The sequence below is a fragment of the Littorina saxatilis genome, linkage group LG13, assembly GCF_037325665.1.
Source record: "Littorina saxatilis isolate snail1 linkage group LG13, US_GU_Lsax_2.0, whole genome shotgun sequence".
NCBI lineage: Eukaryota > Metazoa > Mollusca > Gastropoda > Littorinimorpha > Littorinidae > Littorina > Littorina saxatilis.
The window spans coordinates 5,663,834-5,685,514 of record NC_090257.1 but is presented as its reverse complement, the minus strand read 5'-3'; the positions used below and the strand labels follow the sequence as shown (position 1 = coordinate 5,685,514).

Below are 21,681 nucleotides of genomic sequence, written 5' to 3'. Positions count from 1 at the left end.
TGCAGAACCATATCACGCGCTGTGTTTGGACGTCGAACCCGTGTCAATGCATTGCACACAACGAGCCGTGTAAGCGTCCAAAAAAGGTCAAGAGCTACTGTACATAAGTAACTTACAGAACCATACAGTACTGGTCACTCTATATTGACCACTGGTAAAAGTGTCTTGGCGATCTACTGAAAATGGCGGAGATCCCAATGATACAAAAACAGCAGAGTACTGCGCAGCTGCTTCAAAGCAAAGAGGTGAGAATCACCGTTTTGTTTGATTGATTTAATGTCGATGTTATTTGTGACCCTCCACCACGGAATGAGTCGCATGTCACCTTTGCATGCTCTATCCAGTGGTGAAAACCGTTTTTAGAAAAGAGCAAAAACCTGTTATAAGCCTGTGACTAAGGTGACCCTGACACTGTTACCAGACACTCCCCGGGCTTATATTAAAGGACCATAACAGGCTTTTTTGGTGTAAAAAACGCGTTTATTTGCGTTTTGGCGTGACTTAGGTTAACCAGACATGCATGCCGTAGGAAATTGTTTTCTCACCTTCCCTCACAGGATTTAGTTTATTTCGGAATCATTTAGGCCATAATCCGACGAATTTTGTGGCTGAAGCGAAGTGTTTTCGCGTTCCGATCTGGCGGCCATTGTATCTCGAACGTCCGCGAGAGTACGGAAGTGGTGAATTCTGGGTAAAATTTTCGATGACGTCAGAAGGAGTATTCATAGAAGCAACTTTAGCTGCTGAACCTTACAGTTTTGAGCCTGGGGAGTTAAAATCAAGGGTCTGCGCGCCCTGTGATTTGTAATCATTTTTTCTTTTACAAATCACGTTAATGTTCCCGATATCTTCCTGTCATCCCAATAGTCAAGGCACAAAAACAAAATCCCTTGAGTTTTGGGGTAGCGCGACTCCGTTGATTTTGTTTTCTTTCTCCATATCATTACTAGATTGTCCCGTCACTGGGAAATTCGGATCACTTCCTCCCAGTGGAAAGCTAGCAGCAACAGAGTCGCGATACCCCAAAGTCCAGGGAGATCTATGGGATTTTTCTTCCTTTTCTTTATTGTCCCATCGCTGGGAAATTTGGGTCGCTTCCTTCCAGTGAAAAGCTAGAAACAACAGAGTCGCGCTACCCGAAAGTCAGTGAATCTATTAGATTTTTTTCTCCATTTTTATTGTCCCATCACATTCCACAACTTGGACACATACCAAAACTTGGACACATGACGATATTACCACGTCTTTGACACATACCACAAATTGGTCATTTACCACAACTTGGACACATACCACATCTTGGACACATGCCACAACTTGGACATAGACCACATCTTATACGCATACCACAACTTGGACACATACCATAACTTAGACACATTACAATAGCTTGGACACATACCACAACTTGGACACATACCACAACTTGGACACATACCACATCTTGTACGCATACCACAACTTGGACACATACCACAACTTGGACACCTTCCACATCTTGGACACATACCACATAGTGGACACATACCATAACTTGGACACATACCACATCTTGGACACATACCACATCTTGGACACATACCACAACTTGGACACATACCACATCTTGGACAAATACCACATCTTGGACACATACCACAACTTGGACACATACCACATCTTGGACACATACCACAACTTGGACACATACCACAACTTGGACACATACCACATCTTGGACACATACCACATCTTGGACACATACCACAACTTGGACACATACCACAACTTGGACACATACCACATCTTGGACACATACCACAACTTGGACACATATCACAACTTGGACACATACCACATCTTGAACACATACCACATCTTGGACACAGACCACAACTTGGACACATACCACATCTTGGACACATACCACAACTTGGACACATACCACAACTTGGACACATACCACAACTTGGACACATACCACATCTTGAACACATTCCACATCTTGGACATATACCACACATTGCACATATTGGACACATACCACAACTTGGACACATACCACAACTTGGACACATTCCACAACTTGGAAATTTCCACAACTTGGACCACAAACGCGACTCTGTTGCTGCTAAATTTTCACTGGGAGGAAGCGATCCGAATTCGCCAGCGATGAAGGAAAATAACGAAATGGAAAAAGAAAGAAAAACAAATCTAATGGATCCCTTGACTCTGGGGTAGCGCGACTCTGTTGCTGCTAGCTTTCCACTGGGAGGAAGCGATCCGAATTTCACAGCGATGGGACAATAGGCTGAATAGAGATTTTTTTTTTTTTTTTTTTTTTTTTTACAAATCGCGGATTTACGTTCGACGTAATTTGTACAATATTTTTACATTTTTACAAACCACGGGTTAACAGCTCAGTTGGAGGTAGTTGGAGGTTTAATTGGTGCCAGTGTGTAGACATACAGGCTGGGGGAGTGGCTTAGGAGCGTATTCGTTCTTACAGCGGCGTCGGAGTTGAGACGGAAGTGTCCAACCTATTTGGGTTGATAATCGGGGATTAATGTAGAATTGTATCACAAAGTGTACGAGGAAAAAACATTCTCTCTCAAGGGTGGAAGTAAAATAATAATTAAAAAAATAAAATGTCTGCCAGACTCAGCAAATAGATTAGGCAGCCCATGATCACTGTTGTGAGTGTAGTTGAAGTTCTATCGGATTTGTTGTTGGCTATGTTGTTGAAGACGTATAATTATGTTCTCGAATTTAAGTTGATGTTGTTGTTGTCGTCGTCGTAGATGAAATCAAGGTTGTAACGTGTCAAATCAATCGTGTTCCACCTACAGTTTATACCGACACGGTTGGCCTAGTGGTAAGGCGCCCGCCCCGTGATCGGGAGGTCGTGGGTTCGAACCCCGGCCGGGTCATACCTAAGACTTTAAAATTGGCAATCTAGTGGCTGCTCCGCCTGGCGTCTGACATTATGGGGTTAGTGCTAGGACTGGTTGGTCCGGTGTGATCGCATGATATTGGATTTACTGTGTGGTGGATCAATTGGTGGCGTGATCGCATGACATTGGATTTGCTGTGTGATGGATCAATTGGTGGCGTGATCGCATGACATTGGATTTGCTGTGAGGGGGATCAATTGGTGGCGTGATCGCATGACATTGGATTTGCTGTGTGGTGGATCAATTGGTGGCGTGATCGCATGACATTGGATTTGCTGTGTGGTGGCTCAATTGGTGGCGTGATCGCATGACATTGGGTGGCTTATCCTTTTCGCAAAAATTTTTTTAGGGGGTGAGGGGTAGCGGGAGGGGGAGGGGGGGTGTTCGCATACTTGTACGGAGGTTGAAGAGTTGCAGTTGTTTTCTCGTTTTTGTGTTGTTTTTGCTTGGGGGTTGGGATATTGAGGGAGAGGGAAGGTTGCGCTGGGATTATTTTTATTGTTTTTTTTAAATTTATTTATTTTATTTGAATGTGAATTGTGCACTGTCGAATGCTGAAAACAGGTTGATTATTGGTAGGGTGTTTTTTGTCGCGATCGGTCGGATTGGTTTCGTTTTTACATTTAGTCAAGTTTTGACTAAATGTTTTAACGTAGACGGGGGAATCGAGACGAGGGTCGTGGTGTGTGTGTGTGTGTGTGTGTGTGTGTCTGTCCGGGGCGGGGATATAGCTCAGTTGGTAGCGCGCTGGATTTGTATTCAGTTGGCCGCTCTCAGCGTGAGTTCGATCCCAGGTTCGGCGGAAATTTATTTCACAGAGTCAACTTTGTGTGCAGACTCTCTTCTGTGTCCGAACCTCCCCCCGTGTACACTACATTGGGTGTGCACGTTAAAGATCCCACGATTGACAAAAGGGTCTTTCCTGGCAAAATTGCTTAGGCACAGTTAATAATTGTCTACCTATACCCGTGTGACTTGGAATAATAGGCCGTGAAAGGTAAATATGCGCCGAAATGGCTGCAATCTACTGGCCGTATAAAATTTCATCTCACACGGCATCACTGCAGAGCGCCTAGAACTGTACCCACGGAATATGCGCGATATAAGACTCATTGATTGATTGATTGATTGATTGTGTGTGTGTGTGTGTGTGTGTGTGTGTGTGTGTGTGTGTGTGTGTGTGTGTGTGTGTGTGTGTGTGTGTGTGTGTGTGTGTGTGTGTGTGTGTGTGTGTGTGTGTGTGTGTGTGTGTGTGTGTGTAGAGCGATTCAGACTAAACTACTGGACCGATCTTTATGAAATTTGACATGAGAGTTCCTGGGTATGATATCCTCAGACGTTGTTTTCATTTTTTTGATAAATATCTTTGATGACGTCATATCCGGCTTTTCGTGAAAGTTGAGGCGGCAGCTGTCACGCTCTTATTTTTCAACCAAATTGGTTGAAATTTTGGTCAAGTAATCTTCGACAAAGGCCGGACTTTGGTATTGCATTTCAGCTTGGTGGCTTAAAAATTAATTCATGACTTTGGTCATTAAAAATCTGAAAATTGTTAAAAAAAATAATTTTTTCATAAAACGATCCAAATTTACATTCATCTTATTTTCCATCATTTTCTGATTCCAAAAACATATCAATATGTTATATTTGGATTAAAAACAAGCTCTGAAAATTAAAAAAATTAAACTTTTTTTCAAAAATAAAAAAACGCTGGCGCTGGACCCGAGTACTCTTCAGACTGGCTCGCTCCCCCAGTATGAAAGTTTTTGTCTTGTGCACGTGGATTTAAAAGAAATTTTTTTTTAAAATTTATTTTACACAATTAAAAAAATTATTAGAGTAAAATAAAACATTAAAACGTTCATAATACACACTAGTAAACAAGAATTATAAAAAATAAAAAATAAATAAAAAATAAAAATTAGACTCCCATGCCGGGAATCGATACCGGATCACTTTGGCCATAGTCGGACGCGCTTTCCACCAAGCCATTGCCAGTGAACTCAAATGACTAGACTGCTAACGTTGCTCGTTCATAAAATTAGGTCGCCCAGTGGCAAACGCACGCAAAGCACGCACCCACGCAAAGCCTGGTGTCGCTGGCTTGGACGCGGTTCTTTTTGCCTCCCACCGCCAAAACTCCCACCGTTAAGAGTCGTTTTTGTGGTTTAGTTGGCATTTAGGTCCCAGGTAACATTGTGAAGTTTTAATACGATCAATCGGACCTATTCTCAAGTTAGTGTATCAACTTTTGAACGAACTGCGCCCAGTAGTTTCCCAGCAATAAGCTGTTAAGTCGAGACAGATACACAGACACACAATTAAAGTCTTTTGGACCCTCCTACTGCGTACTCGGGGATAAATTTTCGAAATCAATTTAAAAACACTTTCATCTTATTCCTTGTCGGTTCCTGATTCCAAAAACATATAGATATGATATGTTTGGATTAAAAACACGCCCAGAAAGTTAAAACGAAGAGAGGTACAGAAAAGCGTGCTATCCTTCTTAGCGCAACTACTACCCCGCTCTTCTTGTCAATTTCACTGCCTTTGCCATGAGCGGTGGACTGACGATGCTACGAGTATACGGTCTTGCTGAAAAATTGCATTGCGTTCAGTTTCATTCTTTGAGTTCGACAGCTACTTGACTAAATGTTGTATTTTCGCCTTACGCGACTTGTTCTTTGTTGTTGTTGTTGTTGTTGTTGTTGTTGTTGTTGTTGTTGTTGTTGTTGTTGTTGTTGTTGAGGTTGTTGTTGTTGTTGATGTTGTTGTTGTTGTTGTTGCTGTTGTTGATGTTGTTGTTGTGGTTATTGTTGTTGTTTCCTACCCCCACTCCTGTTCATGTTTTCTTCGTTTTGTTCTGCTCCTTCGGCCAGTTGGATGTGCTTGGATCGGTATTTGCAATCGAAAATATCTCTCCTTGGCTATTGGTATTATATCTTTTAAGAAGTATACATCTATTGTCTTGTCCAAAAAAAATTCTCGTTGTATAGTTGTTGTATGATATCTCAGCGCGAAGTGTCTGATGGCGATTGGTCTTGATGTAGATAACTTGCATACATTGACTGCTGGTCACTGAGTTACTTCAAGGCTGGAGTCTACACCTAAGAACAAGAAGTAGCATTAAAATAGGTCTTTCGTCCAAATAACGTGTCCTAAATTAAACATTTAGACACCATTGACAAACAACTGATTTGCAACCAGCTCGAAAATAGAAAATATGCATACTGTAGAGCAGTCCCTCATTGGGCGAGGGCTGGATGTATAAAAACAAAAAGAAGAAAAAAAGCACTTGTATACGCTGACTGCATGACCCTCGAAAAATACAGATTGATTTGATCATCCATCCCCTGAAGGGCACAACCATTGATTGATCTTCCATCCTCTGACAGGCACAAACATTGATTTGATCTTCCATCCTCTGACAGGCACAAACATTGATTTGATCTTCCATCCCCTGACAGGCACAAACATTTATTTGATCTTCTATCCACTGAAAGGTACAAACATTGATTGATCTTCCTTCCTCTGACAGGCTAGGCACAAACATTGATTTGATCTTCCATCCTCTGACAGGCACAAACATTGATTTGATCTTCCATCCTCTGACAGGCACAAACATTGATTTGATCTTCCATCCTCTGACAGGCACAAACATTGATTGATCTTCCATCCCCTGACAGGCACAAACATTGATTTGATCTTCCATCCCCTGACAGGCACAAACATTGATTTGATCTTCCATCCCCTGACAGGCACAAACATTGATTTGATCTTTCATCCACTGACAGGCACAAACATTGATTTGATCTTTCATCCACTGACAGGCACAAACATTGATTTGATCTTTTATCCACTGACAGGCACAAACATTGATTTGATATTCCATCCCCTGACAGGCACAAACATTGATTTGATCTTCCATCCCCTGACAGGCACAAACATTGATTTGATCTTCCATCCCCTGACAAGCACAAACATTGATTTGATCTTCCATCCTCTGACAGGCACAAACATTGATTTGATCTTCCATCCCCTGACAGGCACAAACATTGATTTGATCTTCTATCCACTGACAGGCACAAACATTGATTTGATGTTCCATCCCCTGACAGGCACAAACATTGATTTGATCTTCCATCCCCTGACAGGCACAAACATTGATTTGATCTTCCATCCCCTGACAGGCACAAACATTGATTTGATCTTCCATCCCCTGACAGGCACAAACATTGATTTGATCTTCCATCCCCTGACAGGCACAAACATTGATTTGATTTTCCATCCTCTGACAGGCACAAACATTGATTTGATCTTCCATCCCCTGACAGGCACAACCATTGATTTGATCTTCCATCCTCTGACAGGCACAAACATTGATTTGATCTTCCATCCTTTGACAGGCACAAACATTGATTTGATCATCCATCTCCTGACGGGCACAACCATTGATTGATCTTCCATCCTCTGACAGGCACAACCATTGATTGATCTTCCATCCTCTGACAGGCTAGGCACAAACATTGATTGATCTTCCATCCCCTGACAGGCACAAACATTGATTGATCTTCCATCCCCTGACAGGCACAAACATTGATTGATCTTCCATCCTCTGACAGGTACAAACATTGATTTAATCTTCCATCCTCTGACAGGCACAAACATTGATTTGATCTTTCATCCTCTGACAGGCACAAACATTGATTTGATCTTCCATCCCCCGACAGGCACAAACATTGATTTGATCTTCCATCCCCTGACAGGCACAAACATTGATTTGATCTTCCATCCCCCGACAGGCACAAACATTGATTTGATCTTCCATCCCCTGACAGGCACAAACATTGGTTTGATCTTCCATCCCCTGGCAGGCACAAACATTGATTTGATGTTCCATCCCCTGACAGGCACAAACATTGATTTGATCTTCCATCCCCTGACAGGCACAAACATTGATTTGATCTTCCATCCCCTGACAGGCACAAACATTGATTTGATCTTCCATCCCCTGACAGGCACAAACATTGATTTGATCTTCCATCCTCTGACAGGCACAAACATTGATTTGATCTTCCATCCCCTGACAGGCACAAACATTGATTTGATCTTCCATCCCCTGACAGGCACAAACATTGATTTGATCTTCTATCCCCTGACAGGCACAAACATTGATTTGATCTTCCATCCTCTGACAGGCACAAACATTGATTTGATCTTCCATCCCCTGACAGGCACAAACATTGATTTGATCTTCCATCCCCTGACAGGCACAAACATTGATTTGATCTTCCATCCCCTGACAGGCACAAACATTGATTTGATCTTCCATCCCCTGACAGGCACAAACATTGATTTGATCTTCCATCCCCTGACAGGCACAAACATTGATTTGATCTGCCATCCCCTGACAGGCACAAACATTAATTTGATCTTCTATCCCCTGACAGGCACAAACATTGATTTGATCTTCTATCCCCTGACAGGCACAAACATTGATTTGATCTTCCATCCTCTGACAGGCACAAACATTGATTTGATCTTCCATCCCCTGACAGGCACAAACATTGATTTGATCTTCCATCCCCTGACAGGCACAAACATTGATTTGATCTTCCATCCCCTGACAGGCACAAACATTGATTTGATCTTCCATCCCCTGACAGGCACAAACATTGATTTGATGTTCCATCCCCTGACAGGCACAAACTTCGATTTGATCTTCTATCCCCTGACAGGCACAAACATTGATTTGATCTTCTATCCCCTGACAGGCACAAACATTGATTTGATCTTGACAGGCACGAGAGGTACAGCTGCGAGTGGTGTACATCAAACTGGATGAGATTGTCACGATCCAAGAACAGTTCTCTGGCATCGTCTTCCTACGGGCAAGATGGCGGGAACCTACTCTTGACAACACGACCGTACGGGTAAGCAAACATTGTATATGCTGTTTGGGTATGGATGGATGGATGGATGGATGGATAGCCCCATATGAAATATTAAATTGGTTATTTTCTTGGGGAAAAGGGAGTAAATTGTTTGGAATTGGCTTGACTGGTTGGTATACCGGTGTCTGTCAGAGCCAGGTTTTGCCTTTGGAAAGGAAAAAAGGGTTTTTTGTAACGTCTGTAGCTCAAGGTGACATAATTGTGTAGCACTATCAAAGATAGGGAAAGAATATCCACGGAGGAACAGAGCACTATGAATGATGTAGGTTGTGCACAGCCCCGTTGTCCAATGGGTACCCTTATTTGAGCGTCGGTCACGTGATCCATGAAAGAGAAATCTTTAATCCGAAAGGTGATCCGGATAGTCAAGTGAACGGCCTTTACTGGTATGTAAAGGTTGGATGAAATGACCCCCCGCGGGTTAGGGGGAGTCCCATATTGGTTGGGACGAGAAAGAATTTACCCGATGCTCCCCAGCATGTCGTAAGAGGCGACTAACGGATTCTGTTTCTCCTTTTACCCTTCCTTGTTAATTGTTTCTTGTATATAATATAGTCCATTTTTGTAAAGATTTTAGTCAAGCAGTATGTAAGAAATGTCAAGTCCTTTGTACTGGAAACTTGCATTCTCCCAGTAAGGTAATATATTGTACTACGTTGCAAGCCCCTGGAGCAAATTTTTGATTAGTGCTTTTGTGAGCAAGAAACAATTGACAAGTGGCTCTATTCCATCTCCCCCCTTCCCCCGTCGCGATATAACCTTCGTGGTTGAAAACGACGTTAAACACCAAATAAAGAAAGAAAGAATGGATGAAATGACACGGCAATTAATGCTTTAATGTGGGTGCAAAATCTGTTGCAATAATTTTTGGGCACAGATTAATTGAGATTCACTTTCAGGAACACGTTGAAGGCAATGTCCTGATCAGGACATGATAGCTACAGCGATAACTCTAGCGTACGGGAAAAGACAACCTCCGATTGCCCATGTGTTCACAGCAGTTATTAAAGGCACACTGCTTCTCATGTTCAGCTCAACATCTCGGATCTGGTCAGGACTGACTGACTATTAGGGTTTAACGTCCTCTTAGACCAACTGATCTATATTGGGACAGGTATTGGTAATACGCTGAAGATATGGTGTGATGCTTTGATTCTAACACGCCCGCTGTGGCTGTCTTCTTCGACACACCAGCATTGGGTTTGTCTCGTCAAAGCATTGAAATACGATCATGATAATCAGATACGAGAGATGATGCGTGCGTGTCTTGGTGTTTTCCAAGCCCTGAGACTTTCGCTGTGAACTTGGGATCTTTTTCGTGCGCATGTGTGCACACGGGGGTGTTCGGACACCGAAGAGAGTCCGCACAAAGTTGACTCCGAATGTTTTGATTAATTATTTTGATAGAAGCCGCTGGTTTCAAAACATCGCAACTCACCATGGCAAGCAGTCAGGGTGTTCGGATATCTCATGTCTGTAGACTATCCACGGTGAAAAGCATTGGGTCGATATTCGTGTGAATGTTCTGTTTTGTCACAAATTAAACGTTTTATAACTGACATTTCTTGGGGGTTTTGTGTGTGTGTTTTTTTGTGGGTTTTTTTTTTGAGGGGGGATTTCAAAAAATAAACATCCTGACTGTTTCCAGCGCAGAGTTAGGACATAATTGTTGTAATGAACTTACCATAACAGTAATTTAGCAACTTTAAACAAGGGGGCTTTTAAAAAAAATTCATTCATTGAATAAAAAACGCTGGCGCTGGACCCGAGTACTCTTCAGACTGGCTCGCTCCCCCAGTATGAAAGCTTTTGTCTTGTGCACGTGGATTTAAAAAAAAAATTATTTTACACAATTAAAACAATTATTAGAGTAAAATAAAACATTAAAACGTTCATAATAAACAATAGTAAACAAGAATTAAAAAATAAAAAAAAATAGACCGCCCATGCCGGGAATCGAACCCGGGTCACTTGGATTTAAAAAAAAAAAAAAAAATTATTTATTTATTTTACACAATTAAAAAAATTATTAGAGTGAAATAAAACATTAAAACGTTCATAATAAACAATAGTAAACAAGAATTTAAAAAATAAAAAAAATAGACCGCCCATGCCGGGAATCGATTCCGGATCACTTTGGCCATAGGCGGACGTGATTCGCACCAGCTAGCTGGCTGTTCCATTAGCTGCACGGCAGTTGTACTCCCACCACCAAACCTCCCCCCGTTAAGAGTCGTTTTTGTGGAATATTTGGCATTTAGGTCCCAGGTAACATTATGAAGTTTTAATACGATCAATCGGACCTATTATCAAGTTAGTGTATCAACTTTTGAACGAACTGCGCCCAGTAGTTTCCCAGCAATAAGCTGTTAAGTCGAGACAGACAGATACACACACACACACACACACACACACACACACACACACACACACACACACACACACAATTAAAGTCTGTTGGACCCTCCTACTGCGTACTCGGGGATAAAAAACGCTGGCGCTGGACCCGAGTACTCTTCAGACTGGCTCGCTCCGCCAGTATGAAAGTTTTTGTCTTGTGCACGTGGATTAAAAAAAATAAATATTTTACACAATTAAAAAAATTATTAGAGTAAAATAAAACATTAAAACGTTTATAATAAACAATAGTAAACAAGAATTTATAATAAATTTTTTTTTTTAAAAAAAATAGACGGCCCATGCCGGAAATCGAACCCCGAACACTTGGATTTCAAAAAATAAAAAAAAATAAAAAAATATTTATATATTTTACACAATTAAAAAAATTATTAGAGTAAAATAAAACATTAAAACGTTCATAATAAACAATAGTAAACAAGAATTAAAAAAAAAAAAATAGACCGCCCATACCGGGAATCGAACCCGGATCACTTTGGCCATAGACGAATTGCTTTCCACTCGGATCACTTGGATTTAAAAAAAAAAAAAAAATAAAAAAAATTATTTATTTATTTTACACAATTAAAAAAATTATTAGAGTAAAATAAAACATTAAAACGTTCATAATAAACAATAGTAAACAAGAATTTAAAAAAATAAAATAAAATTAAAAAAATAGACCGCCCATGCCGGAAATCGAACCCGGATCACTTTGGCCACCAAGCCACCAACTCTGACAATTTTCCCAGTGAATTCAAATGCCTAGGGTGCTAAAATTAGGTCGCCCAGCACGCGAAGTGCACACACACACATACACACACACACATACACACACACACACACACACACACACACACACACACACAAACAAACAGTAACACTAACACATGTGCACAAAATGAACACACACACACACACACACACCGCGCGCAAACGACAGATCCTGCAGCAGACGACAGATCTGTAGCAGACGACTGTCTCTCTTTCAGTCTCACCGAGACCAAAATAATCCCTTCACGCTGGCTGGCTTGCAAATCATGCTTTTCTCGTCACTGGGTGACGTGTTTCGCTGTTCTATCAGCTCAATGGCTGGCTGTCGCTCCGATTGAATTCGTCCAACCGTCAAGAACTTTTGTGGGTTTTTTTGGCATTTAGGTCCCAGGTAACATTATGAAGTTTTAATACGATCAATCGGACCTATTATCAAGTTAGTGTATCAACTTTTGAACGAACTGCGCCCAGTAGTTTCCCAGCAATAAGCTGTTAAGTCGAGACAGACAGACACACACACACACACACACACACACACACACACACACACACACACACACACACACACAGACACACAATTAAAGTCTGCAGGACCCTCCTACTGCGTACTCGGGGATAATAGAATCCTACTCCGCTTTGAAAGCAACCAGGCTGGGTGGGTTTTTTGTTAAAGATTTTTTTTCACATTTTTTTTCTTCAAATTACTACTAATAACAATACCAATACAACTAATTATAGAGCACATAGCAAGGTTAACTTCAAAACGTCCAGACTGTCAATTGGAATGATGGCTCTATCCCATGTTAACACCTGGCCGTCATCTATCAATCAATCAATCAATCAATCAATATGAGGCTTATATCGCGCGTATTCCGTGGGTACAGTTCTAAGCGCAGGGATTTTTTTATTTTTTTAATTTTATGCAATTTATATCGCGCACATATTCAAGGCGCAGGGATTTATTTATGCCGTGTGAGATGGAATTTTTTTTTTTTTTTTTTTTTTTTTTTTTTTTTTTTTTTTTACACCGGAAGGCCTGTGCCTTTGAAACAAATGAGCTGGATTTTTTTTTTCAGTAATATTTTAACAGCAAAATCTCGACTCTTGTCGCTAAGATCGGTTCTCATGGAACCGCGTCGAATCTCATTTTTCTCCCCCAGAAAGCCTTGGTAGCACTGTAGTATTAAGACTGACATGTTGTAAAGGACACCGTGTTCGGCTGTTTGCTTGCTTGCTTGCTCATTTGTGTGTGTGTTTGTTTGTTTGTTTGTTTGTTTGTTTAATTTGTATGCAGTGTTTTGTTTGTTGTTTTGGTTGTTTGTTCATTTGCTTTGTCATTTTCTTGTTTGTTTCTTTTGGTTTTGTTTGTTTGACATTCTTGTGCTGTGCTCTGTGAGAGGTGTTTTCTTTGTGCTTAATATTATTTTGTTTGGACCTAGCTATTGATGTGTACATTGTTGTTAAACAGTTGTTTGTTGTATGTTTACCAGGGTTTGCTAGTGTGTGATAGGGTTTCGTGTCCGTCTGTAGATGTTAGTTCCTTTGTTAGTCCTGTGTTGACAACTCTTCGACAAGCGCTTAGAACTGTAACCACGGAATACGCGCTATATAAGCTTCATATTGATTGATTGATTGGTTTGTTTGTTTGTTTGTTTGTTTGTTTGTTTGTTTGTTTGTTTGCTTACGCCTTGATACCTCCTTTCTCAATGTTTGGATATCACCGCCACATCTAACAATAACTAATACTTGTGGTGGTCCTCTTGGTGGTCGTTATTGACAGGTTCGACTGTAGCTGAATTATGTCTGCTTTCTGAGCACTGTGGTAATCTGTTCATGAATTACTGTTGTAACTGGCACCTTTGTCAAACTGCGAAATTCATTCAGCATGATTTGTTTTTCTGAACGAGAAGCAGCCAGGCTGTTGAATATTGTGTGTGTGGTGTGTGTGTGTGTGTGTGTGTGTGTGTGTGTGTGACTGTGTGTGTGTGTGTGTGTGTGACTGTGTGTGTGTGTGACTGTGTGTGTGTGACTATGTGTGTGTGTGTATGTGTGTGTGTGTGACTGTCTGTGTGCGTGTGTGTGTTTGTGTGGATGTGTGTGTGTGTGTGTGTGCGTGCGTGTGTGTGTGTGTGCGTGCGTGCGTGCGTGCGTGCGTGCGTGTGTTTGTGCGTGTCCAATTAGAAGAATGCCGCCTTTTGTGGCCTGGTAGCTCAGTTGGTAGAACACTGCATGGACTTGTGATCCATGGGTGACGGGTTCGAATTCAGGGCCGGTACGGACACGGGTCAGTCAACATTATGTGCAGACTAAGAGGCGATTTGTTTTTTGTTTGTTTGCTTAACGCCAAGCCGACCACGAAGGGCCATATTTGATATTAGGGCGGTGCTGCTTTGACATATAACGTGCGCCACACACAAGACAGCAGTCGCAGCACAGGCTTCATGTCTCACCCAGTCACATTATTCTGACACCGGACCAACCAGTCCTAGCACTAACCCAATAATGCCAGACGCCAGGCGGAGCAGCCACTAGATTGCCAATTTTAAAGTCTTAGGTATGACCCGGCCGGGGTTCGAACCCACGACCTCCCGATCACGGGGCGGACGCCTTACCACTAGGCCAACCGTGCCGGTTCTAAGAGGCGGTATCCATGTCCCACCACCATGTTACCACAGTGGCACGTAAAATCCCCCGGCCATTTTGCCGTCAGAGCAGATGCGTGGCTGATTGCAACCAAACTCTACCTCCCTATCTTTCTGTCCTTCCATCCTATTTGCAGGACGTGGACAAGGTGGACTGGGCAGCGTGCTGGGATCCCAAGCTGGACATCCAGAACGTCAAAGGAGAACCCAAGGCTTCCAAGTGGAGGGAGTTGGAGTTCGGACCCAACGGAGAGGTGTACGTGGTGGAGAGACTCCGGGTCAAGGGAGCTTTCGCTGAACAGATGGAGCTGACTCACTTTCCTTTTGACTTACAGGTGAGGTCTGACAAACAAAGGGAAGTAATAATAATAATAATTGTCAGTAAGTACTGGTGTCACATGACTAAAGTGAACGAGTTGATTGGCTAATGGCGATGCGCTAAAACTGTTAGCGCACTCTTGGAGTGCGGCTAACTTTTCCACAGAGCGTATTCTTTCGCCCTTTGCCTAAGCGAGACTGTGCTCTCATCCTCAGAATTAATTAATGACATGTAGCTTATATTCTCCACAATACCAAATGACCATAAATTCCCTGCTTCTCAATTAAAGCAGAAGTGGGGTTTTTTTCTGACAGATTGCATGTGCCTGTGCCACAGATCTAAAAATTGAAGCCGCTGTGTTTCATCTCATTTTCGCCGACTTCCATAGATTCTTCAAAAATGCAGTGTTAGTGGCATGTAGCTTATCATCCACATTACCAAATGATGAGTTAGTATACAATTCCCAGCGGCTAACAGAAAACACAAGTGTTATTCCAATAACGTACCAGCTAGACCAGTGAAGACTGACTCGATCGACTCTGTCATACGTCTGAAATACGACTGCATCAGTTCAGTAAATGAATGGTTTCCGAATTATTATTTCAAGGCAACAACAATCGTAATCGAAAACGTGTAGGGTTCAGAACGTTCTTACCATATATATAAGACTTATTACCAGCCTGCCTCATGCATGCAGACTCACTGCAGACTGCAGTGGTTCGATTGCCCTAGCCTAGCAGACGAAATAAACCCCGCTCAGCAAATTAACATGTTGGGCAAATGTGAACGAAAAAACGATGGGGATATAATACGTGTAGGGTTCAGAGCATTCTTACCGTTCATATTTAGTATCAGACTCCCCGATGAGGGAAGATACAACACGAGAAATATGCCACATTTATTTTGAAAATCTGCTAACCGTCGAGTCCTTCCGGGCGGTGGTCAATTCAAGGGGAGTCACTCCGCACAGTCAATCCGTCGAAGCTTGACTGGAGGTTTCGAATCGCAAATAACGAAGAGCACAGTCCTTTCTACGAGTTCAAATGAGGTCTCTCTGAAAGATCATCACTGTTCAGCTTAGCGCTACGCTGGAATTTACCAACAGAAATTAAAATGCGTGTGACGAAAGCACGACACACTTGAGACACCCCACCCAAAAGTAGATCTTACCGTACACGACCTGACCACACAGTTACGCCTATTGAAATGCGCGTTGCAAAATGTGCGTTTGTAATCTTCTTTTTTCTATGGCGGTACTGACAATATCGTTATTGAAACAATCCCAGTGCACTAAGGGATTTATAGAGCAAATCTCAAAAATAATTATTGAACTCAGCGCCTTACCACTAGGCCAATAATGAATTTTCTCGAATTGCTCTATAAATCCCTAAGTGCACTGGGGTGTCTCAATAACTTAAATAATAATAATAATGCATACTATTTCTATAGCGCATGTATCCAGCGCTGTACAATCAAAATCGTAAAGTCAATCAAGTAGGCCTACCGTAAACTACCTTGTAAACGCCCAGTATTGGTTTAAACAGTTTTTGTTATTCAGTTGCATAAATACAAAGCCGAATAAAGGAGCTTTGTTTGTTTGTTTGTTTGTTTGCTTAACGCCCAGCCGACCACGAAGGGCCATATCAGGGCGGTGCTGCTTTGACATTTAACGTGCGCCACACACAAGACAGAAGTCGCAGCACTGGCTTCATGTCTCACCCAGTCACATTATTCTGACACCGGACCAACCAGTCCTAGCACTAACCCCATAATGCCAGACGCCAGGCCCCAGGCGGAGCAGCCACTAGATTGCCAATTTTAAAGTCTTAGGTATGACCCGGCCGGGGTTCGAACCCACGACCTCCCGGTCACGGGGCGGACGCCTTACCACTAGGCCAACCGTGCCGGTGAATAAAGGAGCACAACAAGATAAACTTATAGATGTGCTCTTAGAAACAAACGAGTAATGTGGCGGACGATATTGTAAATGCCCAGTACTGAGCAAATGCAAAGAGGGTAGACACTTTTGAACAACAACATATCCCATTAACATGTTTATTTCTTGTGATTATATACAGCTATTTTTTTTTACCTGGAACTGATTCTGCACACGGTAGAGTACCTATAGTAAACGCCCACTACCTACTTTCGATCACATTTACTGCATAAGGGGTGGGCGTTTACACGGTAGTTTACGGTAAGTTCTTTAAATGCATACGACATGTGTAATAAAGAGTAAGTGAGTTGTGCGGAACCGCTCTCTTAGCTAGCACCCGAGAGAAGAACAAGCATTGAAATGAACAAGTGACTTTCATCCTTCAAATATTAATATAGGTGAAGGTTGTTTCCTGAAAACCATTCAGAGCCGAGAGCCGTCAAGGAGGCTTGAAAGGAAGCTCTTATCTTTTCAAACGTGTTACTTCAAATCTTATTTACAAATCTTCATCTTGGACGGGAAAGTTGTGAATGCTGATAATTATTGGGCAACGTCAATTTTACGTTGCGCAAAGCTTTGGCGCTGAATTTTTGGTAAAAAGACATCGCGCAGTGGGCCACTTTGTGCTCAATTAATGGGATTTTTTCACCCCTAGCCCTACACATAATTATATCGAAGAAGGGGGCGTGGGAGGAGGGGGGGAGTAATATGAATCACTCGAAGGCATTAATTTTCTGTGTCAACACGACCTGTTGCAGGAGCTGTCCGTCCTTGTGACCTCTGAGCTGAAGGAGCATGAAATCCACTTGGTGGAGGACGAGCATGAAATTAGCATTGTGGACATCAACGCCTTCGCTGATGACCAGGTGCGGGGTTTGGCGGCTGCTTGCTTGTTTGCTTTGCTGGGCCGGGGTGCACGAGAAAGGTACCAACCGGGTGGGAGCCAGCCGCGGTGTTGGATTGGTTGACATTGAGATTTGTGGTGATTTCAACCAATCAGGCCCCGCAGTTTAGTCTCTCCCGTTTGGGTGGCACCCATTTTCGGTTCGTGCACATCACCCCTAGCTGGTTGTTTGTTTGCTTGCTTGCTTGTTTGTGAGGTATCGAAACAGAGAGAATCAAAACGATTGTGGGGGAGGAGAAAGGGAGAGAGAGAGAGAGAGGGGGGAGGGGTGGGCAAGAGAGATATTTAGAGAGAGGGAGAGAGAGTGGACAAGAGAGATATTTAGAGAGGAAGAGAGAGAGGCAGGAAGAGAGAGAGGCAGGAAGAGAGAGAGGCAGGAAGAGAGAGAGGCAGGAAGAGAGAGAGAAAGAGAGAGATAGAGAGAGAGGGCAGGGGGGGGAGAGCAACGGGGGGTGGGGGTGGGGGTGAGCCAAAGATGGTTGCAAACAGCCGAACAGACAGACATAGACAGAGTGGAACTAGATAGACAGACAGGGATAGTAGGGGACGTAAAAGAAAGAGGCATATTGCAGAAAGAAAGAGAAATCACGCCAATTAAACACACAATGAGATTTTTAATTCTTCTTCTTCTTTGTTCATGAGCTGAAACTCCCACGTTCACTCAGGTTTTTGCATGAGAGGGTTTTTATGACAGTTTTTACCCCGCCATTCAGGCAGCATATATACGCCGATTTCGGGGGAGAGATTTTTAATTAAAATGTCACAGGAGTGGGACCTTCACCCCTGCGTGTGGACTGAGCCCAAGGTCATGGTCAAGTCAGAATACACGCAGTTCGCTCACAGCAAGCCCGGTTTGTACTTCAAATGCTGTGCCACTCGGCTTTCTGGCTACTTCGTCTGGAACATCATGTTTGTCATGGTAAGTTGTTGAGTTGTTAACTAATGATAGACCACTGGTTTTCAAATGCTGTGCTACTCGGCTTCTTGGCTACTTCGTCTGGAATATCATGTTTGTAATGCTAAAGGGCAACTGTCGGGTTGCCTGGCCTAAAAAATGCGCAGAGTCGCGTGCAAACACGCGTTTAAGAGTTTTCCGAGTTGGTTCAACTAAAGACTGTTGATTTGGTCCAGAAGATGATACTTTTATCATTAGTTTGACACCATGAAAATGAGTGAAACTTTCTGCTAGTTCTCACAATCCGCAAGAAAACGAAGCAGTTGGCAGGCCGAAACGACTCAAAATCCGCGACCGACAACTCTGTCAGCACAAGAAGAGACGCCGCAGCGTTAGCCTGGCAGTGACGTCATCCGAGGAACCCGATAAGGCCGCTGCGAAATGTACAGTACAATGCAGAGTACAGCTGGGCATCTGTAATGCTGTACGCGTGATTGATTCTTGCACAAAGTAAAGTATTAGGGTGGTGATATCTTCTCAGGACCCACGTTCCCATCTTCTCTTCTTTGATCTGACCAACTGCAACCTTCACAAGTCCCTTTATTTCTAAAGTGGTTCACATGCTGTTGCTACTCCCCCAGTCCACCCGGTTAAACCATAAAGTTGCTCAACCACAGACCCTCGTGTCCCTGGTCAGCAGACACTTTACACTGAAGAAGGTCCGCTTGAGGTGTCACGCCAATTACCGTGTACGTGTGATCGAGGTACTGAATTCAAGACAAAAACCAACTCTGTCGGTGGGAAAATCTAGGACAGAGATGATGACAATACCTCTTCAGTTACTCACTCAAGTAGGTAGACGAGATAAGATAAAGGGAAGAGAGACGAAGACAAAGATGAAACAGTGGATCTAGTGTGGAAAATGGGGGAGGGGGGTTCGGCCGCAAAAAAATCAAAGATGAATTTGTCAAACTGTGATTGTGATGGTTATCGTGTGTGTGTGTGTGTGTGTGTGTGTGTGTGTGTGTGTGTGTGTGTGTGTGTGTGATAACACATGTGTGTGTGTGTGTGTGTGATAACACATGTGTGTGTGTGTGTGTGTACGTGTGTGATAACACGTGTGTGTGTGTGTGTGTGTGTGTGTGTGTGTGTGTGTGTGTGTGTGTGTGTGTGTGTGATAACACGTATGTGTGTGTGTGTGTGTGTGTGTGTGTGTGTGTGTGTGTGTGTGTGTGTGTTTGTGTATGTGTGTGATTACTCGTGTGTGTGTGTGGGTGTGCGTGTGTGTGTTTGTGTTTGTGGGTGCATGTGTGTGTCTGTGTGTGAGTGTGTTTGTGTGTGTGTGTGTGTGTATGTTTGTGTCCCTCGACGCGTGACATTATATGCCAATAAGTTGAACAAAAAAACTCCGTTTTTTACTGCGAAATTTTGGCCTGGGAGAAGACACCCCATCCTAAGTTTCTCTTCACCTACCCGTGAAGTATGCTTGAGGGCTTGACTAGACAACCCGATTGCGCTCACTACACGGTATAAAGAGAGCACCGTTCAACCCGGCCGATTCCTCGGCTGACGTCACGCGTCCAAGGGAAGTAATTTTCGAGCGAGCTGCATTGACTCAGCCAAGAATGCAAACTTTCTTCGATTAAAGACATTGTAGCATGTCTAAAATCTTCGGACTTGTGTTATCAAGCTGTTAAAATCACCAAGTAACTTTTAAGTATAGTTTCAGTTACATGAGAACTCATTCTGATGAACAGATTTTGAGAGCCACAACCCGACAGCTGCCCGACAGTTGTTGAGTTGTTAATTAATGATAGACCACTGTATTTCACTTTGAAATGCTGTGCCACTCGGCTTGCGGCTACTTCGTCTGGAACATCATGTTTGTCATGCTAAGTTGTTGAGTTGTTAATTAATGATAGACCATACCGATATATGCACAGCCTAGCGCTGACCTTACGAGTAATTTTCTCCTGCTGATATGGTCAAGGTAACGAGACAAACTTCGTTCTCGAAATCCTTTGTCAGTTCCCTGGAGACATGCAGGAGTGACAGAATAATATTATTGACGCCACTATTCGTATTATCACGGGTGAGGAACTGTTCCGCACCATTTTGCCAGATGGGAGCGACGTGTTCCGGTTGTGGATAGTCGCTATTTTTCACTTGCTCTGGATTGCGCCGAAGGTAGGTGAGTCAGCCAGACCCTTCTCACAATATCTGGCGCATCACGTCACAGAATGGCTGGACTACCTTGAAATATTATTGAAATGATGTCCGGGGGTCTAGAATGTCAACAAGCTTGCTTTATGTGACGAAAATGTCTTTTATTTACACGTTTTTGGTGTTTTTGTCGTAAATCAAGTTGTGTAGACCACAGAGATTGTCATGTGGCGTAAAACCAATGATGAAAATATGTTTTCGTTATACCAAATGCAATCAGTAAGGTTTAGACTAGCTTGTAATTTGATTATTTGATTGAGACCATGTTCCTGTTGGGGGCATTTTTTCAGCGAGGACTCCGGTTGTGCACAAAGCGGCAGAACAGACAAAATAATGCTTATCTCGTCTTTGTCTCCAGTGCAGGCGAAAGAAAATGGCATTATGAGAACGTTCAAATGTTCTGTGATGATAATAATTGCAAGATACAGAACAAGAAAACAATACAAAATGTCCTCACCAGAAAACAGCAACAAGAATACATAAACAAGAGCTAGTTTCCACTTTTCGTCAGTCTTCGTCAGCACAGCGTCTCTCTCTCTCTCTCTCTCTCTCTCTCTCTCTCTCTCTCTCTCTCTCTCTCTCTGTCTCTGTCTCTCTCTCTCTCTCTCTCTCTCTCTCTCTCTCTCGGTTATTTTTGAGTTCTCCTTATGTAATTCCTTAAATGCACATTGTGTTGCATTCCATACAATGTATTTCTGTATTTT

At 42.7% G+C, this 21,681-nt stretch overlaps 1 protein-coding gene across 1 annotated transcript in view; it reads left to right on the top strand.

The window, feature by feature from the left end:
- Positions 1-21,681, top strand: part of LOC138945945 (cys-loop ligand-gated ion channel-like) — a 32,021-nt gene continuing 10,340 nt past the window's right edge. The window contains exons 1-5 of the mRNA XM_070317481.1: positions 1-245; positions 8,735-8,866; positions 14,838-15,035; positions 17,714-17,821; positions 18,626-18,778. Coding sequence (XP_070173582.1) covers positions 183-245; positions 8,735-8,866; positions 14,838-15,035; positions 17,714-17,821; positions 18,626-18,778 — 654 coding nt within the window. The 5' untranslated portion in view covers positions 1-182. The remainder of the gene's footprint in view (positions 246-8,734; positions 8,867-14,837; positions 15,036-17,713; positions 17,822-18,625; positions 18,779-21,681) is intronic.